The sequence below is a fragment of the Mustela putorius genome, unplaced genomic scaffold (assembly GCF_011764305.1).
Source record: "Mustela putorius furo isolate JIRA1106 unplaced genomic scaffold, ASM1176430v1.1 tig00000640_pilon_pilon_pilon, whole genome shotgun sequence".
In the NCBI taxonomy this organism is placed as follows: Eukaryota; Metazoa; Chordata; class Mammalia; order Carnivora; family Mustelidae; genus Mustela; species Mustela putorius.
The window spans coordinates 4,396,047-4,422,577 of NW_025421432.1; the positions used below are offsets into that span (position 1 = coordinate 4,396,047).

The 26,531-nt window shown below is 36.2% G+C and overlaps 1 protein-coding gene across 1 annotated transcript; it reads left to right on the forward strand.

Annotated features, from left to right (window-relative positions):
- The first annotated feature begins 4,771 nt into the window (after positions 1–4,771).
- On the forward strand, positions 4,772–25,776 carry ALX1 (ALX homeobox 1). Its single transcript, XM_004748595.3, has 4 exons — positions 4,772–5,206; positions 8,237–8,541; positions 11,498–11,626; positions 25,083–25,776. Exons 1-4 carry the CDS (start codon positions 4,981–4,983, stop codon positions 25,401–25,403), a joined length of 981 nt encoding a protein of 326 aa, XP_004748652.1. The 5' UTR covers positions 4,772–4,980; the 3' UTR covers positions 25,404–25,776.
- Positions 25,777–26,531: the final 755 nt, after the last annotated feature.

The following is a 26,531-nucleotide window of genomic DNA, read 5'->3' on the forward strand; positions in this document are numbered from 1 at the left end:
TGGGACATGTATTTAAAAGAAAAGCTTAAATAGTTCTTCATGTATGTATATATTTTTATTCTGAGGGAAACCTCTTGAGCTGCTTCAATGCAAAATGTATTTCTGTATCTGTTATGTCTTTAGAGCTCTGGGAAGGCTGAAGATGAAGCCAGGAACGGGAAACAGCAGCAGAGCACACACAAACACGAGGCCACCTGGCTTCTTGCCATCATACATGACATTCAATTATTTGAGTACTTTTTCATGAGACTTTTCCCTCCACCCAGCTTTTCCTCCCCTCTCCAGACCCTTGCTTTTCTACATTTGGCATAGTTCATCTGATTCAGCACGCATTTTTCCTCGCTGTACTCAGTAATAGGTCTCAAACTCTCACCACAAAAAGAAAGTGCTAAGATTAAAGTTCTTGCAATACTATCTTGACATTCCCAGTATTACTCTATAAGTGTGACGTTTCTTTCAATAAGCTGAGAAGGAAAGGAACTAGAATGGTCTACATACACATTGCTTCAACTGCTGCTTTGATGTATGTACTCAAAATATTTTTCATTTCCCAGAATATATTCTCATGGGGGGGGGGACATTAACTGCAGCTTTTAGGCCGTGAGAATTTCTTTTAAATATAAAATAAGTTAAAAAAACAATAAAATAAGTCAAGCTGACAGATGACCAACCTCTTACCTGAACGTGACTTATTTGAATTTACATAGGTGTGTGTCCCTGTCTGGAGGAGTCAAGTAGTCACTTCAGTAGGCTTCTCAACTAGTTTCAATGTATTCGATTACTTTACTTCTAGGCGCTATTGGGAGCTAAATAAAGGGGGGAAAAAAGCCCACTCCAAATTGCTGTGTTTGGGGAGTTGGCACCTCACAAAAACAGCAACAGCCACAAACTGATTGCAGGAATGTTAGATGTAACTTCAAATCGGAGCATTGGAGTCCCTTCACAAAATAGCCTTTCCCTGTTAGCAACTGATCCTACCAGAGGAATGAGGAGAAACCCACGTTTTCAAAGAGGTTGCAATGGAATCTACAGTAGGTCCCTTAACCCTCATCCTTTTGCTTTCTGGACTAGGGTACATTACTTACTGACGCCCCCCGCAGGCACTGCGTCGCATCTGCCCCCCACCCCGCCACCAAAGCGAAATGAAGAAACATCAATGTCTTCACAGCACTCAGAGACCTAAAGGTGATGAGATTCTAAAATGTCCTTAATTTTGTTAGGCTTTAAAAGAAATTGATAGTTCCCCATCTCTGTCCCTTCCCTACCCCTCTCACGGCACTCCCACCACTTCCAGCGAGGGCTGGTGCCTACTGATAAAGTTCAGATTTGAAAAAAGCAGAGTAGAAGAGGAGGCACAGCAACTTTACTCCTGGTAGATCTGACTGACATGAAAGATGGGGAGCAGAATCCTGAGCTTAGAACCCAGGCTCAGAGTGCAGAAAAGAGATCACTAGTACCCTCAAAGACAGAATAGAATGGTGGAGCAAAGGAGGGAATGGTAGCCGGGAGCGGGGTTGGGGGGTGGGGGGTGAGGGGTCGACTGCGCCTGCGCAGATAAGATCTCAATTAGAACCTGACTTAATAAACTGGGTCTTTTCGCCAGCCGATGGTTCCTCAGGACACTGACCCCTGGGGCCCTGAGCAAGCTGACTGGTTGGATTTGCAGAAAGGAAGGATAAGGAATGAAGATTAGGGGTGGCTTTAAAAGCCCGCTGAGGAGGGAAGAGTTATGCCGGGTTTGGGTAGAAAGTATTTATGGAAGTGCTACGGTCAATTTCCAGGAAGGTTATCCTCAAAGCATCAGGCAGAAAAAGCTCAGGTAGATCTCACAGAAGGAGGGATAGCCTCCAATCTGATTTTTTCCCTCTTCTTGTGACTTTGAGAAACGATTTAATTATTATTGTTTTAATTAGTATTATTTTAAGTGCATTATTAATGCTCCAAGGGCTAAAGCTGTGTCATTACCATAAACTCCATCTCAGCCTCTCAAAATCTATTTAATGCAGCTTTTGGCAACCAGAGACCCAACTTCTTGCCAAAAACTGCAGATTAAGCATTCGTTATGGGAGTTTGCCATTAGCTGTTCCTTCTGTTATGGGCACAAGTGGTTACATGTCCCCAAACACAGCATTCCGTGTAATAGATTTGCGTTTGCAGGAGGCTCCAGGGATATTAAGTGTGGTTGGTGACACCTTGCACCCATCCCTCCAACCACTACAATCAAAAATGGGTTTGAGGTGTGGAATGGGAACCTTTTACTAAGCAGCTATCCTCCTTGGCTCCCCTGTAGTTTTTCTTCTATGAGCCGGATCTTTACTGGTATACAAGTACCCCAGAGCTTGCATCATATGTCTTTCATTTAAAATACATCGAATGTTTTTCAGGAAATTTAGCGTTCTTAAGACGCATATTTATAAACAAGCTGACAGAGCTCTACGACGTAACTAAGTTTAGGGAGTTGTTTTTGTGTGTTTCCTCAAGTCAGCAAGGCGTTATTCTTGCTGCTGGGAAATTTTAAAAAACCTATTAGATGACCATTTCTTTTATCTTCATGTTTACTACAGAAGGTCAGACTTGCAGAATATCTCTTAAGTTTAGGTACAGAGGGGGCTAGGGGAGAATAAAAAATCATCACCCCACGCAGAAATGAGTGGATAAATGGACACCCAACTTTCCGGCAAGGACAGAGAGAGAACTAGCTAGAAAGTGCCCAGGAAGAAGCGCAAGGCAGCTACTCTGCCTTAAGTGTGGTTTTGTCGCCTGCGGTAACCTCCTGACAGCATTTCCTTGTTGGGTTTTTGTTGTTGTTTTTTGTTTTTTGTTTTTGTTTTTGTTTTTTTCTTCCAGGCTAAGGTGCCTGGGTTGTTCTCGCGTCCCGATACCCGATGCAGTCTGGCTATCTCCTGGAGCTCAGCCCCGGGAAAGTTTTCCTTTGACCGCGCCCCCTTGAGATTAAACAGTTCGCTGTTGGTGCCGGCCGCAGGGCTCGGGAAATAGTAATAAGAAGACAGCAAAAGCTGTGTAATTCCAGGGATAGTGTCAACTCTCGAGAACCCGACAGCGCACTCAAGGCCACGCTGAGCGCGGCGCCACGTGAACTGAGCTTGTGCCGCCAGCCCTCTCTCGGGAGAAAGGTCCCGGGCGCAAAGAGGCTGCTTCTCCCGGCGTCCTCTCTGGCTCGGTTCGCCCAGGTCTGGATGTTCCAGGCCTGCCCGCTTCCAGGGCTGTGCTAACTAAGAAGCCCCGCAGAGGTGCGCAGAGCTCCAGGGTGGTTCCTCCGAGGCTGCGGGCCTGTCCTGGCCTCGAAGAGGGTCTACCGGGGAGTCTTGCGCCAGCCAGGACCGCAAGAAGCTGGACATTTCCAAACCCATCCGAATGCCTGCCAGGGTTAGGCCTGGCCTCACTACTCTCAGAGTCGGGGCTGCCCAGCGTGCCCAAGGCCGTGGGGTCGTTTCCAGGCTGGCCTAGGGAAGCGCGACGGGCGCTGCGAAGGCCTGTGCGAGAAAGGCTGTCAGGACCCTCGAACGCAGTCCTTCCTGGGAAGGTGCAGTGCATAGTCCCAACTTGTGGGAGCTTTTCACCATATTTGCCAACTCAAGAGCCCGTTGCAAATGGCTGCCTTTTCCTGCCCAAGGCACTGAACTATTTCCCTTAGACGCCGCGGGCTTCTCGGAAGCCAGAGTCAATCCCAAAGCCACTCGTAGGGGATGTCAACCCCGCAGTGCTGCCCTGCCCTCAGGGAGCGGCCAGCTCCCCGCCCAAGCTAGCATTCCCCACCACCCTTCCCCGGGTCCAAACCCAAACCCAGGCCCAGGCCGCGCCGGCGCCCGAAACGCCGCCTCGCTAGTGCGCCCAGCTCCGCGCGCTCCCCTCGCTCCCGACAAGCGCAGTTCACAGTAATTCCACCCCACCCTTTAAAACTAATTGTTGGAAAAACCACGCTGGAGGCCTTCCTCTTTTGTACGCCTTGAGTAACGAGGGTCCCTCTGGCCTATACTAAAGGCCCTTTGGAGGAGGCTCTTTTCCTAACAGGTTTTCCTAAAATCTGGATCGAATGATAAAATCGTGGACCAAAGGGAGCGTTGGGAGGAGAGTGAGGAAATAGATTGGTATTGGCACATTGCTTTCAATGCCTCTGGCTCCGCTTTCCACTCCTACCCATCGCAAGCACGTCCACAAGCCGCGGCATTCCAGAAAGAAAGGCCAAGGCTCGTGAGCGCCGAGAGCGCCGGGACGCCGCGCTCCTCCGGGTTAGAAGCAGAAGCCGCCCTTCCACCGCGGCCGACCCAGGGAAGAGCTGCCAACCTAACTGGCTTCTTGCGATTCGGGTTAATGTGGATCTTCCACATAAACGATTTACGGATGAAATAAAAGCCCTTTAGAGTAATACTTCCTTTCAAGTTCTTAAGACGCCTCTAAATCTTTCTGGTAGTGAGTGGCCGGCGTGGGGGCGGGGTGGGGAGCGGGTGTCGGGCAGCCGGCCCGGAAGGGCGCGGAGAGCAGGGAGTGGAGGGTTAACTGCTTTGCGATCTCACCAAGCTATTCCGAAATGCCAGTCCGCTGTCGCGGCGACAATGTTTCTGGGTGTCGGGGGCCTCGTCCCTCCTGGCATTTGTCTGAAATGGAGCTGTCTGTCTAACCTAGGCCTGGACGCGCCCTGCCCGGGTAAGTGGGGGAAGGTGGGGGTGGGGTGAGGGCGGAGGGGGACCCTGGGTGGAGTTAGTCGCCTGCCTATTTTCATATTCATTAGAACTGGGAGGTTGCCCGTTGAGCCCGCTGAGTTTCAAGATATAAAAGCAACTTCGGGTGCCCCCTCTCCATCCCGGACGTATTAAAGGGCTCGGAGCCGGGAAGCTCCCGGCGCCGCAGCGCTCGCTTCCCCTTCCCTCCTCGGCCCTCCCTTCTCCCGCCCACTTGCGCCCTCCCCCAGCGCTCTCCAGCCTCTGCGCCCCAGGAGCTCCGCGACAGCCTTCCAGGATTATGGAGTTTCTGAGCGAGAAGTTTGCCCTCAAGAGCCCGCCGAGTAAAAACAGTGACTTCTACATGGGCGCAGGAGGCGCGTTGGAGCACGTTATGGAGACGCTGGACAATGAGTCCTTTTACAGCAAAGCGTCCGCGGGCAAATGCGTGCAGGCCTTCGGGCCCCTGCCCCGCGCCGAGCATCACGTGCGCCTGGAGAGAGCCTCGCCTTGTCAGGAGAGCGGCGGTGAGTCGCCTGCCCGAGCCTCGGCCACCCTTCTGCAAACCCTAAGTGCGGGGAAGTGTCGGGACAGGCTAGCGGGGAGGAAGGAAGGAAGGATGGAAGGAAGGAAAGGGGGAGCGAGAGAGTCCGGCGGGCGGAGGAAGGCAGTGGAACAGTGAGCGTTTTAAGAAGCGGTGTTCTGGCTGCCGCCGACTTGGAAGGGCCAAGGAAGGACGAGGCGCTAGATTGCCTCCGCGCGGTTCCCTTTTAAGCTGTCTAGGGCTGTCCCTTCTGGGTCCCGGACTCCCTCTGTCCAAGACCCAGGAGTAAACTGATAGCGCGGTAAAGAGTGTAATTGAGTCAAGACAGCGCTCTTCCTCTGTGAGCCCGACGCGCTGCCCTCGCAGACGGAGCAGAAATCGATCATAGCTCGTTAGAGGATGTCACTGTTGTCACGAACAAGAAACTTTGACTTCCTTTAGATGAAAAACCTTTTAAGAAAAGTTTCCCAAGACGTAGCAGTATTTCTCTTTGTGAAATTGGAAGATTGGTAGATTAACTTGTGTGAAGTTGTGACTTCTGATTTTTTGGGTTTGCAATACAGTACACATAATTTTTTTTCCCCTAAACACATCACTTTCAGTAGCTTCGGATAAAGAATTCCCAATATAAGCACTCACTCCCGAACTCTGTATTGTCTATTTTTCTGACTCCACATTAAAAGTCACCTAAGAGCCCTCTCTCGGAATGCTTCTGGGTGAAATCTTCAACTTTGAACGGCCAAGTATCTCAAAGTCAAAATGTTATCAAAACAAACCATCTATCTTTTCTATCTTGTAACCCAATACAAACCTATTTTTTTAAGATCGAGACAGCTAAAGCAAGTTTACAGTTCCAAGAGGACTTTTCCTTATCATTGTATATATTCCACAGTTAAGCTGTAAGGAGCGGGTTGCTTTAAAATAACAAACGAATTAAGTGTGAAATATTTACAACAAGCCTCCCGCCCCCTGTTTTAATGGAGAGTCAAAATCCAGCAAGGTACTGGCTCATAGGAGCTCATTTTCTAAATACTGTGTACACAGTAAGTTAAAAAAAAAAAAAAAAAAAAAAAACAACCTCCTATCTTTTACTAATTCGACATTGCAAATTACTTTTCACTTGCAAGGTTGAACCAAAAGTATAGGTGGGAAGGACAGAGAAAATCAGTTAAATAGTTTGTCATTTATTTAGAAAGACACACGCAATTAATTTTTATTTTTTATATGCTAATTTTTGGCTTTCTAGTTGTATTTCAGACTGCAGTATCTTTATTTTTGGAATTCTTACATGTATACGTAAAATTATTCCATTGGACTTTATTATTCCATTGGACAAAATTATTCCAAGAGGACTTTTCCTTATCATTGTATATATTCCACAGTTAAGCTGTAAGGAGCGGGTTGCTTTAAAATAACAAACGAATTAAGTGTGAAATATTTACAATTATTCCAATGGACAGGATTTTAAAAAACAAAAAACGATTCTCTGACGTCCTAACAATTGCTGGATGGGACTACATCCTATTTTAAATTGTCGGGAATCCAAAATAAGAAGAGAAATAGGCGATTCTTGATACCTTAACAACTTTTTAACAAATATCACACTTTTAGGTTGAATTTTAATAGGAAAGTATTAAGTAAGATGAATGTAGGCAGCAGTTCGCTAAATTTAGGAAAGCTCCTGTCTTTCTCCTGAGATGCCCTTAGCCTCACGGCTGCTTCCCCTCCCCCATCCCTAATTACCGAAGTTCCCCCATTTAACTCAGCCCTAGACAAAACCTTATTGTTAATCAGTCATGGCTCTTCTTTATATCTAGTTTTACATCACATCTTTTGCATAAAAGATATTAAGCATTTAAGTTATCTTAGGTCTTAAAGTTCAAAACATTGGTATAATGATTAGAACAGTTGCTAAAATATGTTATGAGATAATTTAAAAACAGACAAAAACGAAATAAGTATTGCAACTCTTTGGAAATTATTGTTCCAGCTGGGTTCTTTACTTTTTCAAAAACTCTTTGCAATTTCATTACGTGCGTCCATTGCATGTCTGTGTGTGTGTGTGGCACCATGTGATAGATTTTTGTTTTATATCATATTGCAAGCATGCAATCAAATCTGGAGGATATCACTGAGAGTGAAACACTCCTAAACAGAATGGAAGATGACATCTTTTGTTATCTTTTAATAGATGTTTTAATGTCTGCTTTAGGGAAAAATAAAGCTTTCTTTCTTAAAACATATTTTATGACTTAATCATATATATATATATATATGACCTATTGAGAAAGAATCACAAGTGAGTTTTTACACTAAAGAAGTCTACTTAAATTTTATTCTGTTCTAAAAGAAGCACTTCCAGAAACTGACATGAAAGTCATTAATTTAGCAGGTCACTTTTTGAAAAAAACATTAAAAAGCAGACATGAATATACAGTCAAAATATTCAACATACAGTAGAAAAAAACCATATCTTAAATCTGTAGTCCATACCTTTTGTGTGGAGCAGGAAGATAACTTTTGGGAAGAGTTTGGATTTAGATTTAGAAGTATTGTTTTTAAAATTGAAATTTTTCAGTTTTTACAAATTGAACTGTCTTGAGCCATGTAAGTAGCTCAATTTTGTCTGCTGTGAATAAATACATACACTACTTATATTAAATATGGTTCACTTTTCAAAGATTAAGCTCAATTAAAAAAAAAATCTAGAGCATCTTTTAATTTGATCACCTTATTTGATTCTAAATTATGTGCATAATCATTACATTAGCCCTGTAAAATAGAACTGTAAAATCTGGTAAATTATATGAGTTCCATGTCACACATTTTGAAATGGCTTTAAACCTGCCCAGAGTGGATTAATAATAGTGCCAGATATGATGTTTGAATTAATAATGGCACAGTAAATCATTAACAGACTGCTTTCCTGATGCTGTAAATGACTTCAACTTAATTTCTTCATTGAAATGTGTCACAATCCTCAGAACTGTTGTTTCCCCCCCTCTGGGTACAGTGAACTATGGGATCACTAAAGTAGAAGGACAGCCTCTTCACACCGAACTAAATAGAGCTATGGACAACTGTAACAGTCTCCGGATGTCTCCCGTGAAAGGGATGCCAGAAAAGGGAGAACTGGATGAACTTGGGGATAAATGTGACAGCAACGTATCCAGCAGTAAGAAGCGGAGACACCGAACCACCTTTACCAGCCTGCAGCTGGAGGAGCTGGAGAAGGTCTTTCAGAAAACCCATTACCCGGATGTATATGTCAGAGAACAGCTTGCTCTGAGGACAGAGCTCACGGAGGCCAGGGTGCAGGTAGGAGCCAAATGAAGGCCTTGGGTGTGTGTTGGGAGTGGGAGATACTGTTAGAATAATTCAGCGGTTGCATTTTGCCACAAAAGAAGAAACTGATTCTCCAACTAAAGGTACAGAACAATGTACTATATGCATGTAGGTCTACTAAAATTTCTTCTTCCTTGCAAAGAATTTAATCACTCACACAAAAACCTAAAAGAACGCTTGACTTATTACATAGGCATACAAATTAATGATTATTTAAAAAAAAGAGAACATCATAAATATCTCTAATTTAAATATTAATTTTTAAAGGGCAAAACCCCAGAATCATAGCTATTTACTAATACATTTATTTTATTTTGTTTTGTTTTCTATTTTATCAGACATTAAGGTTCTTTTTACATTACACACCAGATATTGGTAAATTCTTTGTGTAAGGGCCCATAGATCTATAATTTTATTAGGTTGGGGTTATAATAAAACAAAGAAAAAAATGAAACAGTCTTATAAATTTGCAATTGTTAAATATACAATAACTTATTTTTACTACACATAAAGAAAGGTCGTATAGCTCACTTGTAATTTTTCTAGCTCTAATAGTTGCCTTACCATTCCATTTTAACTTTGAAATGTAGATATTTTGCATCTTTTTTGCAGAAGCAATAGAAATAATGCTCTTAAAGCAATTTAAAAATATATATTCAATTATATTTTAAGTTATACTCAAATCATCAAATTGGGTGGCACAATATACTCAACTTTTTAAATCATTTGAAAAAAATTATATTAAGTAAATTTCTATCTCTTAGACATATTTTATTTTTCTGGAGTTGGTATTCTTAAACAACATTTTATTTGTTCTCAAGTAACAACAATTTCAGGGAATCGCCTGTTTCTTTGTGCATTTTTACTACGCCAAATAGGAGAATATTAAAGTTTGCAATTCCCATACAGTATAAGAATAGAGAAATGAATAAAATAGTGAAGAATTTTGTCATGAGAGTAATAGTGTTTCTTCTGAAGATTAAGCCATTGCAAGGCCATTTCATCATTAAAGGCAGCATTTGGTGGTGTGGGAATACCAAGCAGCAGGATTTTTCTTTAGCTTGTAGAGAGAATAGTTACTTTATTTTAGTTCAGGAAGTAAATTTACAGAAAGTTGATGCTAATGAAGAATTCTGAATTGTCAAGTGTTAACATCAGTCCCATGTGTGTGCTATTTTATTATTATTATTTTTTTTTGCCTTGTGTTCATATGTTTGGATTAGTTTTACTTGTAACCATAGAAAAATTTGTTTACTTATAGAGTGATCAGCTGTGCAAAATGGATGTTTTCGCCTTAATATTTCATCAACTCCTGATTAATTTTTGTCTAAAAACATGCACAGAGAGCCAACCTGAACGTAATTTATTCAGGTTTTCACTTTTTGGCTTTTCGTATCAGAGTGATAATTCATACCTATTTTAAGGAGATTGTAAAGATCTCTTTTCTCAATGAAAAAAAAAGAAAAATTTCATTACTAAATTCCCTTACTATACTCCTAGTGTCTGTGAAGACAGGGAGAAAATATTTTATGTTTTGTTTTGTTGTTATTATGGGCCCTAGGCATTGTGTGTAATACACCTTTACCAGCAGTGTTCTAAGAAACAATACTGAACATGTAGCTCTCATAGCCTTATTTTAATTGCTGGAAACTAAGGTGCCACCTTAAATTTGCAGCACATGCTTGCATATCGAACTGAGGCTTAATATGTATGCAAAAGTATGATGGTAAAGATAGAGAAGATTATAATTGATTATGAAAAAGTAAAAATTTTAAGTAAATTTTAACAGTCTGCACTTTGATATGTGATTTCCAGCTTCTTTTGTAAGTATTTTGTATTCTGAACATAGTTCAGAAGAGCTGAAGAGCTTCCTGACAGCTGCTTGTGAAATGTCTACTCAAAAATATCAAATAACACATACTGAATATAACTTTTTGTGTCTCCCTTTAATACATTAAAATATTAAGTGAAGATTCTGGAGAGTTCCACGTGTGAATTAGTGATGAGGAAGATGGTTATTATGATAAATATTATTAGTATAGAAATAGAGAAATTTGGATGAGAGCTTAGTGATCCTATAGAGGCTCTAGTAACTAATAGGCTTTCTTGAACGTGGGTGTATCTTCCCATTTATCCTATTATTTGTGTTACCTCTAAGTCTCTTATATTGGAAAAATGATTTGGAGATTTTTGAACTTTTCTTATAAGGGAAGATAAGTATTTTAAGTAGTGTAATTTATGTAATAAGCACATTTGTATATTTTAAACCAGAGTTCAATTTCAGATGGTTCCATTTTACCTATAGTCTTTATCATGCTCAATCTAATATGTGATCTTAATATTTTTTGTTTCTAAATAATCATATTTTTGCCAGTACCATATGTTTGGATGTAATCTTAGTGTTTAAATTTTTCCAAGATTATCTAAGGTATGGGTAGAACCCAACACAGTCTTCACTCTGTGACATGTTCTAAAGATAATTGTTTTGACAGATCCAGATATTAATTTGGTTATAGTTTGACTGGGTTAATGTTATGTGCATAACCCCATACTAAAAAACCATGAATGTCTTCCAGATTTGCAGCATTCTCTGAGAGGAAAATTATCTATGATAATTTGGAGACATAAGGAGTCTTCCAAATCATATAATCTAATTACTTTTTATTTTCCAAAATGAAAAAAGAGTCTGAGACATAGTAAATATTTTTTTTAAAGTATCTCCTCCCTTTCTATTAATTTATATTGCCTCATGGACATACCACTTACCAGGGTGAAATAGAAAGTAAAACTTGTGGCTACTTTTGTGACATAGATTTATTTCTTAGTGATTTTATACACCTGGTTTGTTCTTTCTGATCTGTGGCTTTTAATAACACCATTGCATTTTCAAATATTCCTCATCTAAAATTCTACTTTTTAAAAAAAATAGGTTTGGTTTCAAAATCGAAGGGCCAAGTGGAGAAAAAGAGAACGTTATGGCCAAATACAACAAGCTAAAAGCCATTTTGCTGCCACCTATGATATATCAGTTTTGCCAAGGACTGACAGCTATCCACAGGTATGGTAAACGTCACAGAATACTGATTGCGAAAAATAGATGTGGTTTGTATATTCCTAAAAGGAATATTATTATTGGCTTTATTATGTTTGATGCAATAGTCAGAATGAAAATGTTAACCTCCAGAAGACTTTTTGCATGTTTGTTAAATGCTTATTTTACTAAAATATTTATTTCATTATTATTTACTTTTGGAGCCATTTGTTCAAAAATATTTTAGGGTCCCTTCCTTATCACACATTGCCAACAACTGAAGTAGCATCATTCACAGTATAAACCTTTTAATTAGTCTACATTTTAACTATTCAGACTCATTTCTTTTGTTAACTTTTTTAACAAATAAATAAAGCATTGCTTGGCGTGCTGTCTTTGTGGCTAATGTTTTATGAGCCATCCCCTAACCTAGTGGTGGTGTGGTCTATGAAACCTTCAGTTCCACTTAAAAATAACTCTTTTTCTATGTTGTCTTTCTAGCTTTGTTTCTAGTCCATTGTTTCAGGGAAACATTTAGCCTTTGGTTACTTAAAACATATATAGGATTAGTACTGAAGATTATTTTAAAAATTTACCACATTTAAAAACACATTCAGGGATGCCTGGGTGGCTCAGTTGGTTGAGCAGCTGCCTTCGGCTCAGGACATGATCCCAGCGTCCTGGGATCAAGTCCCACATCGGGCTCCTTGCTCGGCAGGGAGTCTGCTTCTCCCTCTGTGTCTGCCTGTGTTCACTCTCTCTCCCTCTCTCTTTCTGACAAATAAATAAAATCTTTAAAAAACAACAACAACAACAAAAAAAACCCAAATTCACCCCTTTCTATGGGAGTTCTCATCTCATTTTAAAGAGCATGTAGAAATTCCTTTTCTTCTCATTATTTCCCTTTAATTTTGAGGGTTTTTTTTCTTTCTCACAGTTTGTAATTCATGTAAACAAGATACATTTTATCTTTTTAATTGGACATTCATTTTTCCTATTACTGAGTTATAGTATTCAGAACTATATTTGATACATAATAAGGAACACTTGTATTATAAGGAGCGAGATATTTGTTATTTCATTCCTTACTGTTTAAGGATATACATTGTTACAGACCATTTTGAAAACAAATATGTAATGTATATGCTCGGGGAAGACCTTGACAGTCCAGTAACCAAATCTTTGCAGCCTAAAACTGAAGGGTATTCATTTTCTTCAACTCTAAGTTGAAGTTCATACCTTGTGAGCACAAATTCAGTCCTTTAGCTTTGTGCATCCTTCTATTCTGATGCTTTTTATGATTCTTAAAAATCTATTTTGAGAGCTTCATCCTTCCAGATAAATTCACCAAATTTATTAATGTATTATCATATGTGAGTAAAAGCCTCAGAGATCACCTGGTTCTGTCCTTCTAAACGTTAGGAAACGAGACCCATGGGGAGTTAAGGAATCGGCCCGTGATGACAGCAATGACCTGTGATCACAAGAGTGTCCTCACAGGACAGCCTGTGAAGGGCTGCTGCAGTTAAGCCTTGCCACTGCAGTCTACCAGAAGACGACAGGAGCTTCGGAATAAATGTCCACACCTGCCCTCAGGAGAACCTTGTTTTTCTTACTCTAGGAATTTATCTTAAAGGAGTTCCTTCTTTTCCTCCAGTTTAAAAGCATATGTGTATATATATATATATACATATATATATATATGCCTTTAAATATATAATAAATATTATATATTTTATATATATACAGTGACCAAATTTTATAAATTATATAAATATTTTATATATATGTCTTTAAATATATAATAAATATTATATATTTTATATATATACACATATGCCTTTAAATATATAATACACATTTTATATATATATATATTCTGCTCCTTATCAACATAGGGCAAATGAGCTTTGATTCACCCAATAGTTTTGAGTGTCCTAAATGAGTAGTGAACAAAGTGCTGTGAGGAAGTCTCCCTAGTAGGTTCTAAGCTCCCTGAGAGCAGGCACTGTGGTGGGTTCGTGATTGTTAACACAGCCAAGACCCTTATAGGATCAGGCCGTGTTCTGAGAGGGTTACGTGGAGTAACTCATTTCATCCTTATCACGATCTTACACCAATAGGTGTTCTTGATGAATTCTCCTCATTTTCCATATGAGTAAACTGAGACACAGAGAGGGGAGATACTTACCTTCATTAGGGACGAAGCTGGGATCTATCTCATCGCAGGCAGTCTGGCTCCCACGTGCAAGATCTTAACCCATCCCATAGACTCTCTCCCAACGGCTGTGTTGAAAAGATGGAATAATTAATAAATGAATACCAAAGGAGCGTAAAGCTTAAGTTGCATTAGGCAGGTTTGCAGTTTTGCTCAGGGGAGCAGAAACTAAACACAGAATCAGTAAAATAACAATGAATATGACCGGGATAGTGTGTATTGGCAGGTATTTGAGATATTTCGAACTACTTCACTGTGATAAATTTAGAAATAGTAAAGTTACAAATTAATGAACTCTTTTCAAATGAACTTCATATACTCTTACTAGTCAAGTGTGCTCCATCACACTTCTTGACTACAACATACTTTTTTTTGCATCTTTTTATTTTGGTTTTCGTTTTTTTCCTGGGAAACCCCATTTCCGTTTGTTTGTGTGTGTGTTTTTTTTTCCCCACTTCCCTGTGCCTTGCTGGTGGTTGCCTTATCTCTAACTTAACTTTCTTCTTCAGTGCAACATAAAACATTTAGAAGAGTGCCGGGCACAAACTAAACTCTTTATAAGGGCTTAATGTAACTTAATACACTCTTAGTCATTCTTTTTCCTAGGATTATCTTGCCATTGTGTTACTGTGCCTCATAGCTTTAGAGATGGTCTGTTAGCACACTGAGGTAACCTGCTAGTACCTCAAGTACTAAGTGCCTCAAGCAGGAAGGGAGATGGTACAATCAAATTATACGTTTGATAGTCTTTTTCATTCCAACAAAGGATTAATTTAAAAATTTCCCTTCACAAGTCATGGGAATTTTGCACCGATTTTCCTTGTGGTTTCTCCAAAATTTATGTACAGTGGTTATATCAACTCTTAAATTAAGTATGGTAACACAGGCATCACATGCTGAAGTTACTGTTTTTGAAGTTATTTTGACAGTATAATTCATCAACAGTAATAAAACTCAATACTGTAAAATCTATTGTAACTTTTTATATTGGTAAGTTATTAGACATTTGGTTGCCAAAAATACTGAAATCAGAATGTCTCTCACTCCCCAGTGTGGGTATTGGATAAAGTCAGGAAAATTCCATCTGAACTTAAAAATATGTGGTTGACTTTTTTTTTATTTTGAAGAAATAATTATGCCAAGATCATGTCTCGCAAGCTTCAGCCTAAAGGAAACTTTTTTTTTTGAGCATGTGCCTTGAAAATAGAAATTATAATCAGAAAAATAAGAACCCAAACAGAATCCAACAACTTAGTGCAGTAAGACACTGAGCTTGGTTACTGTTACTAATTACAGAAAAAAATATTAATTACCAAAAAGTTGGAAACTAGAAACAGGACAGAAATAAAGAACTAACAATCTGGCAGGAAAACAAAAGCTTACACAGAAATACATGAAAACAGAAATGGTTGAGAAAATGGTCTCTTCAGATCTGTTCAATGTGGATAATAATCTTGCCAACTATAAAAGTATCTCTATATAACCTATAATAGGTTTATTTATGAATATAATTAATATTTTCTAAAGTGTTCTAAATACTTTGTTTCCATTGATCTCATTAAAAAATAGTAACAACAGCCCTACTGGTAAAATTAATACTTAGCAGTTGAGGGCTTATTTTAACCCAGGCTTCTTTCGTATGGCCATTAACTCATTGAACTTAAGTCCAGATTTTCTGAGTGCAGGGGTTCAGAGCTCTTTAAGCACCATCACTGAGCAATGAAATATTTCAGTTTTGACCCTAAAAGACCAAATCATTTTGGAAAGCAAGCATGCTTTCATTTTTAAATATATAAAATAATGATATAAAGCATTTAAAAAATGTAAACACTTTTTAGACTGTTTTCAGGTATTCTTTTTAAAAAAGTATTTGTTTCAAAAAAAGATTACAACAGTATTAAGCAAATTATGTATACACTGAATAGATGTGAAAAAAAGTCGTTTCACTTCAACATTCTGGAATATCTTATGAACCCCAAACTAATCAATTTCAGTAAAAAGAGATAATTTCTGGATCTCTGGGGTCCTTAGCAGTTCACTTTCCCTCTCTGAGTCTCAATTTCTTCCTCCGTTGAAAGAAATAGATTACAAAGATTTTGCAGAACACTTTCAACTTAATTTTTTTTTTCTTCCAGAGTCATTTGCATTTTAGGCAACAAATATATGCTAGGTACTGTGTGAGGCACGGGTTATATAAATGATCCAGACAAAATATCTTCCTTTTTGGTCAAGATTACAAATTTGGTCAAAATTTCATACCAAATTCTGCAGACACTTCTTAATGCAACCCACACCCAGCAGACCAAAAGGACCTATGTAATTTTGTCTTAGAGTTGAAAAAGCAAGCATCTATCAAGAGTAGATTCTAATTTATTTCTCCCTTATGGACACCAAATCATTTTTTAAAATAATTATTTTGTTGAATAAAATAGTTTTCAAGATCTAAACATTTTCTGGAGGATTAGAGCCAGCCTTCATTCTTAAAAGAATCTCTAGTTTCATGACCTTAGGTTTGGCTTAGATCACATGTGCATCAACTTTATCATTTACTTTCTGGGTAACTTTGGGTAAGTCTCCTGACTTCCTTGATCTTCAGATTTTTTCTTTGTAAACAGAGATATTATCGGTGCAAGAGTTGGTGGTGTGGAGGATTACTTTTTCTTATTTGTGAAGATTAAATGGATTTCCAAACAATCGGTACAACCAAGTCATGGAACTTGAGGAGGACCAGGTGTTAATGTTTGACTATGGGCTTCACAGCCAGGGACTTGTGGGTTCAGATCCTGACTCTGCTACTTAATAGATTTTAGAACTTTGGCAAATGAATTAACCTCTAGGCATTTTTCTCCTCATTTATAAAATGGGTATACAAGTTCATACGATGTTCGTGAAGATTAGAAACAGAAGTTTCTGCCAAGTACTTAGGACATTGCCTAGTACATAATGAGTGCTCAATAAGTAGTAACAACTCTATAATAGCCATTAGTCATTATTGATTATCCAGTAGAGAGGTAGCTAAGGGGTGTGAATGTTCTGTTATTACAGCTAAACTAATCCGATTTTTGAGTAAATCACTACTTAAGGGTCTAGGGAAGATCAGATTTAGTTAAATGTACTTTCCTCTTTAAATTAAGATAACCAAATACGGTACTTTAAGAAATGTTTGAGTGTATTCTTAATCCACCAAAATTATTTTCTCATGAAGAAAATATTTTCATCAAAAATTTTTAAAAGGTTTGAAGTTGTTTCCCATCAAAATTTTCCATAGGGTTTTACTTAGTGTATAGTGAGAATCATAACTAAATCTTTGTTTACATAATATATAACAGGACCCATTCAGTGTCTTGCTTTCTGTTGTTTAATAGATGACTTAATAAATGTATGCCACTGGGAGTTTGAACATACCAAAGATTGGATTCAAGTTATAAATAATTTATATATATGTATATTATTTTTATTATTATATATATATATATATATATATATATATATAGTCATTGGAGCAACTTAAAATACAGATGAACACTGTACAGTATTTCTAGTTTAATAAATTCTGTTTCAAAAATTGTAATTTACAGTTTTTTAAGGAAATGTTAATGTTTCTATAAAATAGTGATTATGAAAATATTGTTCACTCTGCCCCTTTTAAGAGTAGCATCAGCTCTCTACTAATTTGAAAGGTTCCCTTAAGCTAAAGAAAGAATATTGTCTCCTTCAGCCACTGTGGTTTAGCAATTGAAAGGCATCTGAAACAGTAAATAAATAACCAGTAATCTTTTTTTAATGTTGGTAATGTAGCTATACTTGATGTATTGTATAATAAATATTCTCATATTTGTGAGACAACCAATAAAATGGTCCCACAGTGATACAGTGAAACTTCTCTTAGGAGGAATGGAGGGACAAAAATATTAACATCATTGGGTCAACAAGTCATATTAATATGAAATTGCTAATATAATTTAATGTATAAAAATATACAAGCTGTATATCAATTTTTATGAAGAATATTTCATATACATGTATAAGTATATATTAAAAATAAGTTACATGTAACATGAAGCAGGTATTGTCAACATTTGAGTATATTACCAAAATAAATAATAAGGCAAATGCAAAAATAAATTATTGAAGAGTGCTATTGTTGCTTATACATTTAAAAACTATCTCACAGGGGATGGAGAAGAACCGGGAGGGAAATTAAGCCTGAGAAGTCTATGACAACGATCTGTAGGTTAAAATCTGCAGCACATGCTGTTATTATTAATATGAACTCACAATATATTTTATTTTATTATTTTTTTAACTTAATTTTATTTTTTCAGTGTTCCCAGATTCATTGTTTATGCACCACACCCAGTGCTCCATGCAATACGTGCCCTCCTTAACTTAGAATATGTTTTAATTCAGAGGTTTTGCTTGCCATATTTATTAAGCCTCATGTAGCCTCTAAATTTAAAAATAGTCTGTGCATATTGGATTTATATTTTAAATTATTAATTCACAATGGAAACTTAGTTTATATTTTAATCTTTGTTTCTTATAATTGTAGATTTTGTTTTAACTGGAGAATTGTGTCATTAAAAATGAATCAAGCACTGTCAACAATGGCTATCATGCATATATTAAAATACATAAAAAATACTGTGATAGTTAATTGGAAAATACTCCATGTTGATCATTGTTGCTGAATAATGAGCAAAATAGCAAATCCTATTATCTTATTCTGTCCTTAAGTGAGTTGATTTGAAAAGTGTTGTTTTAGGAATATAAAGTAAGATTTCCCACTAGTCTTTTTAATGACCATAACTACCATACAGTTTAAGAATGCATCCAACACTAAAAGAAGAGAAAAAGTATGTCCTTAATGTTTCTTAGGCTTTTGAGTTGGAGCACCTATTTCAAATAGTGTTTAAGTAATGCAAAATTTAAACACATTAATGTGATGTCATTCTGAAAATTTCCAGACATTAACATTTCTTATCAAGATTAGTGCTTTTAATTTTTGCACTAATATATATATATATATATATATATATATATATATATATATATACTTACTTTTCTGTAAAGCAGTTTTCTACTCAGATTTTTAGTCTCATATGATTGTTATATCTTACAGTGATTTTTTTTAATGGAAAATTCACTGTTCCTTGTTCCAAATCTCTGCACATATTTCTAAGATGAAATTTTATTTAAAAAATTAAAGTAGCAACCAGTATTTAATATATGACTTTTTCCTGATAAGTAATTTCTAATCACTACATCTTAATGATACTATATGTTTAAAAGGTATACTTTTGAAATTTTTGAAATGTAAATTGGTTCCAAAATAATCTTAATAGTTTTATATTATCTGAATTTTTTAATGTGAAAATTACAGCTAATTAATAGGCACTGATGAAAATGTACCCTCATTTCTATCTTAGGTATACCTCAATGTGCTCAGATAAGTCTTTTCACTTTGTAATTAATTTAATTGGGATTTTTTTTTTTTTTTCAGATGGACAAACTGTCAGTGTTTGAGAATTATTCTCTGGTAGCGAGTGAGACTTACTCACTGGTAGCAAGTTCACTATTTAGAAAAACATTTATACTCTTTCTCCCTGCCAGGAACTTCTTGATGTAGTTACTAGAAAAGTTATTAGAACCCTAAAATCAGTCAACAGCTAAAAATATCTTCAAGTTACTAAGTGTATGATTCTTATTAACATTTTATCACCCTAAATTTTAAAGGGAGGGTTATGCTAATAAAGAATTTAATGGCCTTTTAAAAAATTAAACTGTTTTTGCAGAAAGTCATGTTAGCCTTTTTTAAAGAGACCATATAAAAATCTGGTCAATTATAGAAGTGATAATGTGGTAGTAAATCTATATAATAAGTTCAATAATATACAAAGTGGTCAATAAATGTAAACAGTCTTTCAAAGAAGAAAACCAAAATCAACTTTGGGATTTTAATGCAAAGAAGCTATTGCTAAAGCATTATTACAGATAGCTCTCTGTGAATCCTTGACCTGTGTTTTTTTAAAGCAACCTTTAACTCCCACAAGGACATGTGTAGGCATATGTTGTGAAGGTAGTATGAGTATAGCATGTGTGTGTGGGCTCTGTGTGTGTATGTGTGTACATATGGATGTTGGTGGCAAGTAAGAGCAATTTATATATAGAAAAGGAGTAAGGTTAAATAAACTTGTTTTAGTAGAAAAATATTTAGTTTTAGAGTTGCTTTAAAATTAGGGAATGATTGTTACTCATTGATTTCATGTTATTAAGTGTGTCTCTTAGATACAGATTAAATTCCATAGGGTAGTGGCTTCTAAACTGCAGTAACATTAGGAAATAGAATATGTAATTCTGTCATGAAACTGTTTTTTATATATCATGGTACTTTACAGCTAATGCAAAGAGAAACAAACTTGCATTTCTTTTAAAAGGTTTTTTTCAAATATGAAAAGTTGCTTACTATAATAAAATCAGTAAATATATTAGAAACATACACTACATTTTTAATATATTAAAATTTCGTTTGTAGTTTTGATTACAAAAGAATATATCAAGTTTCTAAGGTGAAGGTAAATAAGATTTATAATTTCTCAGTCATTATTTACCATATGATTTCAACACATGAATATATATCCACAGTGAAAAACTCTTTGTGTGTTTGTGGTATGTATGTGTGTGTGTGTGTGTGTGTGTGTGTGCATAAAATACAAATACATGTTGACCCTTTCTTTCCTATATATTACTTTTTAATTCCTTGGAAGAAAAATGAGTGTTAAATGAATTTTATTTCTATTTGGAAAGAATCAGACAAAACAACAACAACAACAACAACTTTCCTCCTAAATTCAAAGTCATGGGATAATTAAATTTTAACCTTTTATTTGATTAGAAAAACATTAAGGGGCACGTGTTCAGAGTTGAGTGTAGTAAGTCATCCGAACCTCCATTCATGCTCATGAGATACAGTTGGCTAAGTTCCTGGACATGCTTTGAACTGTACCCCTAGAACTTTTGTAAAACGTTGTGAAGCACGTTAAAACATGGAATGTTTTTAGATTTTCTAATTCTTTTAAACACAATAAAGAAGAAAAAATGTAAAGGGGTCTTTTTTTCTCTTTTTTTGGCACATTGGAAAGTAAGACGTGGATATTATTTAATAATGGTATTCCTGGTTGTGAAGCTACTTAATATTTTGCAGTTAGAGGCCTGAAAAAAAAAAAAAAACAAACCCTAAAATTTATTTGGTACTGAGCTCCACCATTGTAGGTGTCTCTGAAATAGTCCAAGAAAGAAAAGTAGTGATCCTATTTAGGAAAAAAAAAAATGTATTCTTTCATTCCAACATCTAATAGCAAATATATTTCTTCTAATGAGTTAGCGAGATTTTTGTGTGGCTTCTCTGTTAACAAATATATATACAGTTTTAGACCATAGGCCTTGTAGGTTCGAGCCCATAGTTTTAACATGACCACTTGTATAAAAATAGAATTGGTGGAGGAGTGGAGGTCTCATAGACTGAGCCTACCTTGACAGCAGATCTATTCAACCACAAGCTCTAACAGCTTTCTTATTTGATCAAATACTGCCTTTGAGGAATGTTTGAGAAAAAGAGACTTGTGTCATGATTGCCTAAGCTATTTGAAGATTTTCACATGAAAGAAGGATGCTACCTCTTCTGTATCATTTTTAAAGAACGGAAATAGAAGTGATAGAGGAAGATAGCAGCTCACTTTTTTACAGAGCTCCCCTAAAGGGAATGAAAAATTTTTAAAGAGGTGAGCTTCTTATCACAAGAATGAAATATAATTGAAAGTGTACGAGGGTTTTTTTGCCTTTTGAAGGAAGCTGGACTTCAGTAGTGTCTCTTAATCCCAGGTGATTTTCAGAATTCCTGTAATATTGTCATTGCTCTCATTTTAATACAAATCCCATAAGCCGCACCCCATGCTTAATGGGTCAGAATCTCCAAGAAGATGTATCTATGATGAAGAATAAGTACTTGATAGGAAATAAAACTACCTAGAGAAATACAGTCAATAGTGTCTAGGGATGAAATTTTCATGATAATTGTCAAGATTATACAGAATCGTGATTTTGGAGCTCATATCATGAAACAAATTTAGATATATTAGCATAAATTGTCCATAAAATTTTGGTTATACCTGCAAGATGGATCAGTTCAAATTTCACATTCCTCAAGTTTTTTTCAGTCATTTAATAAATGTATATGAAGTGCTTATTATGTATTGTGTTAAGCTGAAGGATGAATAAAAAGTTATGAGCAAACATTGGGGTTTTTGCTGTCAGAGAATAGAGCCTATGAACCCCCACAAAGCTAAATTTAGGAATAAGTAAATAAATAATTTCAGCTTGTAAGACTAGTTTTTATATCATTGTTGCATTTCTTAAGATTTGTTGCGTTCAGATTTGACCTCTACCATTGGACTTACACATCTTGTGGAAGGTTCTTAAGCTCTCTGTTCTGTAGTTTTACCTTTTACAAAATGGGGCTACTAAAAGCAAAGAAGCATCTTTTAGTGTGTAGAAATGATGAGGAGTCCTCACAGTACATCTAATACCATGCATGCAGTAATTAATTGATAGCCATTAGCTGTCATGAGGATGATTTTGATGGTTGTCATCAGATCTTTAATCACCCAGAAGGAATGCTTCAGAGGAAGCAAAACCTCAATTCATTGGGGATATTGTCTTTTTATGATTTGGATCTAACTTTTGATATCAAAACCAACTAAAACCCTAACGTCAGAGGAAGCCAGGAATTTTTAAATGAAAGAAAGATATGGGGTGGAGGAGATAGAGATCAGGAGATAGGACATACCAGTAAAAATGTGCAACATTATCACTACCCAAGGGACTATTTGGGTATCTTCTCAAATCCAACTAAAATATTGCTGTAGTAATGTGATTTACCAGTCTGTTCTGTTAAGAAAACATTTCTTTCTATATGCTAGAAATTCTGTCACCAAAAGTAGCACATTTAACTTGTTTGACCATGTCCAGATAAGAAGTTTTGATCAAACTAAAAATATTTGTTTGTGCCAGGGAAACTGGAGATTAATATGAATTATTATGACTTATATGAATATGAATTATAATAGATTAATATGAATTATTTTAGGGAGATTAATTAATAGATTAATATGAATTCTTTAGGGAGAGAACACTTTCTTAATTTACATTCATAGATTACTTTCCTTGCCTTTATCATCCTCACTTCCTTTTTTTAAACTTAGTTATTAAATACATTTCTGTGCATTTAAAATATGATAGATGATTTTAATAATAAATTTCAGCAATACTATATATAAATTGAGGAACCCTCTAACAAACTTAAAATGTAAATAATCTTTCTCTACCTCTATTTTGCCTTTCACTTATTTTTTCAAAAATAAGCAAGCTAGTTCACTTTCATTTCCTGAAAGCCCTTTTGTCAGACATGTGACTGTGGGTTTTGCAGTGTAGCACAATGTTTGATTGAATGTCAGAGGAAAATCACCCAGATCAAGTTAGAAGAGCTAGGTTGACAGAGTAATGACATTAACAGTCCCTCTTACTGGTTTGAGATACATAACTCAGCAATCAGTGGCACCAGTCATTATATTTTGGCTAAAGTGGGATGCATTTAGTACAATCAGCCCAAATTAAAACAACATAACCCATGGTGACTTAAAGATTAATAAAATGTGCAAACCATTATATATATCTATAGATATGTTTCACAGGTTTAATATATTTAAAGCAGCTTATAAATATATTTATATAAATATTTCTGAAATAACACTGAAGTGAGCATTGTGCCAATCTTTGAAGTCCCAACTAAGAGATGAAATTAGTTGTTCAAATTTTCTCTTATGTTTGAAACTGGTTAAGCAGTCTTTTCTTGAGTGATAGAGTAACATCTCCACCAGTGCCTTGTAGAAGATTCAGTGACATTTTATGCTATTAATTGAAAATAAGTTGTCCTAAAAAGAAGGATTTAAGTGTGAGTATTGTGAAACTACACCGGAGGTTATATGCAGTAGACTGGAATCTTTATGTAAAAATAAATATAAGCAAACATTATTTGTATATGTGTTAAAAACAATTGAGGATATGATACTAATTATCCTGATTTTTTAAAAAGGAAGCCAGATGTGATAAACATAGGTATTACTGCTCTTGTAATTCAAATTTTTGTGATAGTATTGCAGTTTTAAAGTTTTGTTTTCTAAGGCTCAAACTCTCATTTCCCTCAGCTACTACTGCTTGCATGTTTTTTCTCTGTGCTTCTCAGTAATGCATGTGATCACTTTTTTTTTCCTTGTCTTTGTTTGAATAGTTGATCTAAGATTCCTCCTATTTAAAACTCGTATTATACAAATTCTACTTAGTGTCTCCTTTACCTGCAAGTAAATTTAGAGAAATTTGTGTTTGTTGTTTCCTAATACTAAGAAATGTGAATTTTCTGCACACAAGTGACGATCTAGTTTTCAGTCTTAAATAAAATGTTATATAGTACTTTAATTGTACTCTTATGATATTTTTGCTAGTACCCGCATATTTTTTCAGTTGTGTTTTCATTATTTGGTAATGGTCATGTTTTAGAATTTTAAATTATTTTACATGTCATAATTCTGTTGTAACCTCACCATATCGTAGATAAAGCATAGAAAAAATGTATAAAATATGTATATATTTCTCATATTCACAGAGCTATGTATTTAAGACTATAGGAAATAGAAGGCAATGAAAGACTAAACATTCCCAATAATGAGTTTGATTAAAGAATCTACAGAGTAAATATCAGGAATGGGAAGCTGCCACACTGAGTCAAACTGCAGAACTTCAGATAATGCAATTGTGTCATTGAGTTTAGAAAGATAAGCTATATTTAAACTTAAAACCTTATTTTAAACTGCTCTTCTAAACACATGGATTTGTCGTGAATCTTGACTAAATCTAGATTTCATTTTAAAAATCACGACTATAAAAAGAATCCTCAAGAGACTGACATGTTCTGAGAGTATTTGATGTCAGATATGTGGGTTTTGGTGATCTATTACAGTATAACAGATTGGAAGAATCTTCCAAATAATTACTTTTTAGTAATTACTTTATGTACTCAGAATGTCATTACAGACCACCCAATGGGAGCAAACAACGAATAGCTGACAAAATTGAGTCAACCCTGTTTAACAAATGTAAGGGAACAAAAGTGAGAATGCATAAATGTAATATTTGTTGTTTTATATATTCCAGATTCAGAACAATTTGTGGGCAGGAAATGCGAGTGGTGGTTCTGTGGTTACTTCATGCATGTTACCACGTGACACGTCCTCCTGCATGACGCCTTATTCTCACTCGCCTCGGACAGATTCCAGTTACACAGGGTTTTCAAACCACCAGAACCAGTTCAGCCACGTGCCCCTCAACAATTTTTTCACTGACTCTCTTCTTACTGGGGCTACCAATGGACATGCATTTGAAACAAAGCCAGAATTCGAAAGGAGGTCTTCCAGTATCGCAGTTCTTCGAATGAAAGCCAAGGAGCACACTGCCAATATTTCATGGGCCATGTAACATACAGTACTCTTTTATTTTTCCTTTAATGGCAAAGTAAAACATTCTATTTCTCATATTTAAAGGATACCACAATAAGCTGCTGTGTGTGGAATTGCTAAAGGTCAAGATATACAGTGAGACCAGCTTAAATGAATAGTTGTTATTATTTAACATTAAAATCTAAGAATGAACCTCTGAAAAGACTAAATAGGTTTACCATCCATCAGTCTCCACAAACTCTGTTTTAGTAGTAAATTTTTTTTCTATTGTACAAGTCGATGAAATACGACCATGCAACTTCTTAAAAGAATAAATGTATTAAACAAATTCCTCTGTTATAGATTGATTTATGTCAGTTCTGTATAACAAGAAATCCCTTGTAAAATAATATCTGATAAAGGAGGAAATGCACTGGGAAAGTGTCAAGATACCAAAGCTGTCAGGTAAATATTGAAGCAGGGTGTTTTGGGGAGTTGACTATTATTTCTCTCTCTCTGGCTCTAAGACACAATGGGCATATCCCCCGTTGCTGAGAATTTATCTGCAGGCCTAAAAGATTTTTTTACTTATAGATGTTTTAGTGAATTTCCCATGAAATAGAACTCTTCTGAAATGGCCAGCATTTGCATGAAATATTTGGGCATACTTTCCTGAAACCATGTGGCTAAAGGTGATAACTGAAATATTCCGGTGTGATTTAAAATACAGTCATGAGAATAGTTTCTATAAATGCTACCTTTTAAATGAAAAAGTCAGCACCAACTCAGTGAAAAAGCCAACACCAACCGACTTAGCATCACACACGAGGAAAAATGTAAGTTACAAAACCTTCTGCTGCTTTTAAACTAAAAGTATGTCAATTAAAGTATACGCACAAACTTCTAATAAATACACCAGAAGAAACTTTTTTTTGACATGTCACATTATGCTTTATTATGAAACATTTTCAGTTAAAAGAGCAGCAAATCCAAATTTATATTTATTTCTTGGGCTTATGCAAGTGTACATGTGTGTGTGTTTGTTTTTTGATATATAAGCCGTAAGCATTTTTTTGCTACTGTGGTTTTGCATAGGGAATTAAAATGTCAGAAGGCTCTCTAAAATTTCTGGTGGAAAAGAAAAGAAAAATACATTGCATCTGGAAAA

Excerpts from the sequence above, each read along its gene's own strand:
- ALX1 (XM_004748595.3), top strand. The coding sequence starts at position 4,981 with ATGGAGTTTCTGAGCGAGAAGTTTGCCCTCAAGAGCCCGCCGAGTAAA. Across the intron at positions 5,207-8,236 it reads GCCTTGTCAGGAGAGCGGCG|TGAACTATGGGATCACTAAA; the intron begins GTGAGTCGCCTG and ends CTCTGGGTACAG. Across the intron at positions 8,542-11,497 it reads TCACGGAGGCCAGGGTGCAG|GTTTGGTTTCAAAATCGAAG; the intron begins GTAGGAGCCAAA and ends TAAAAAAAATAG.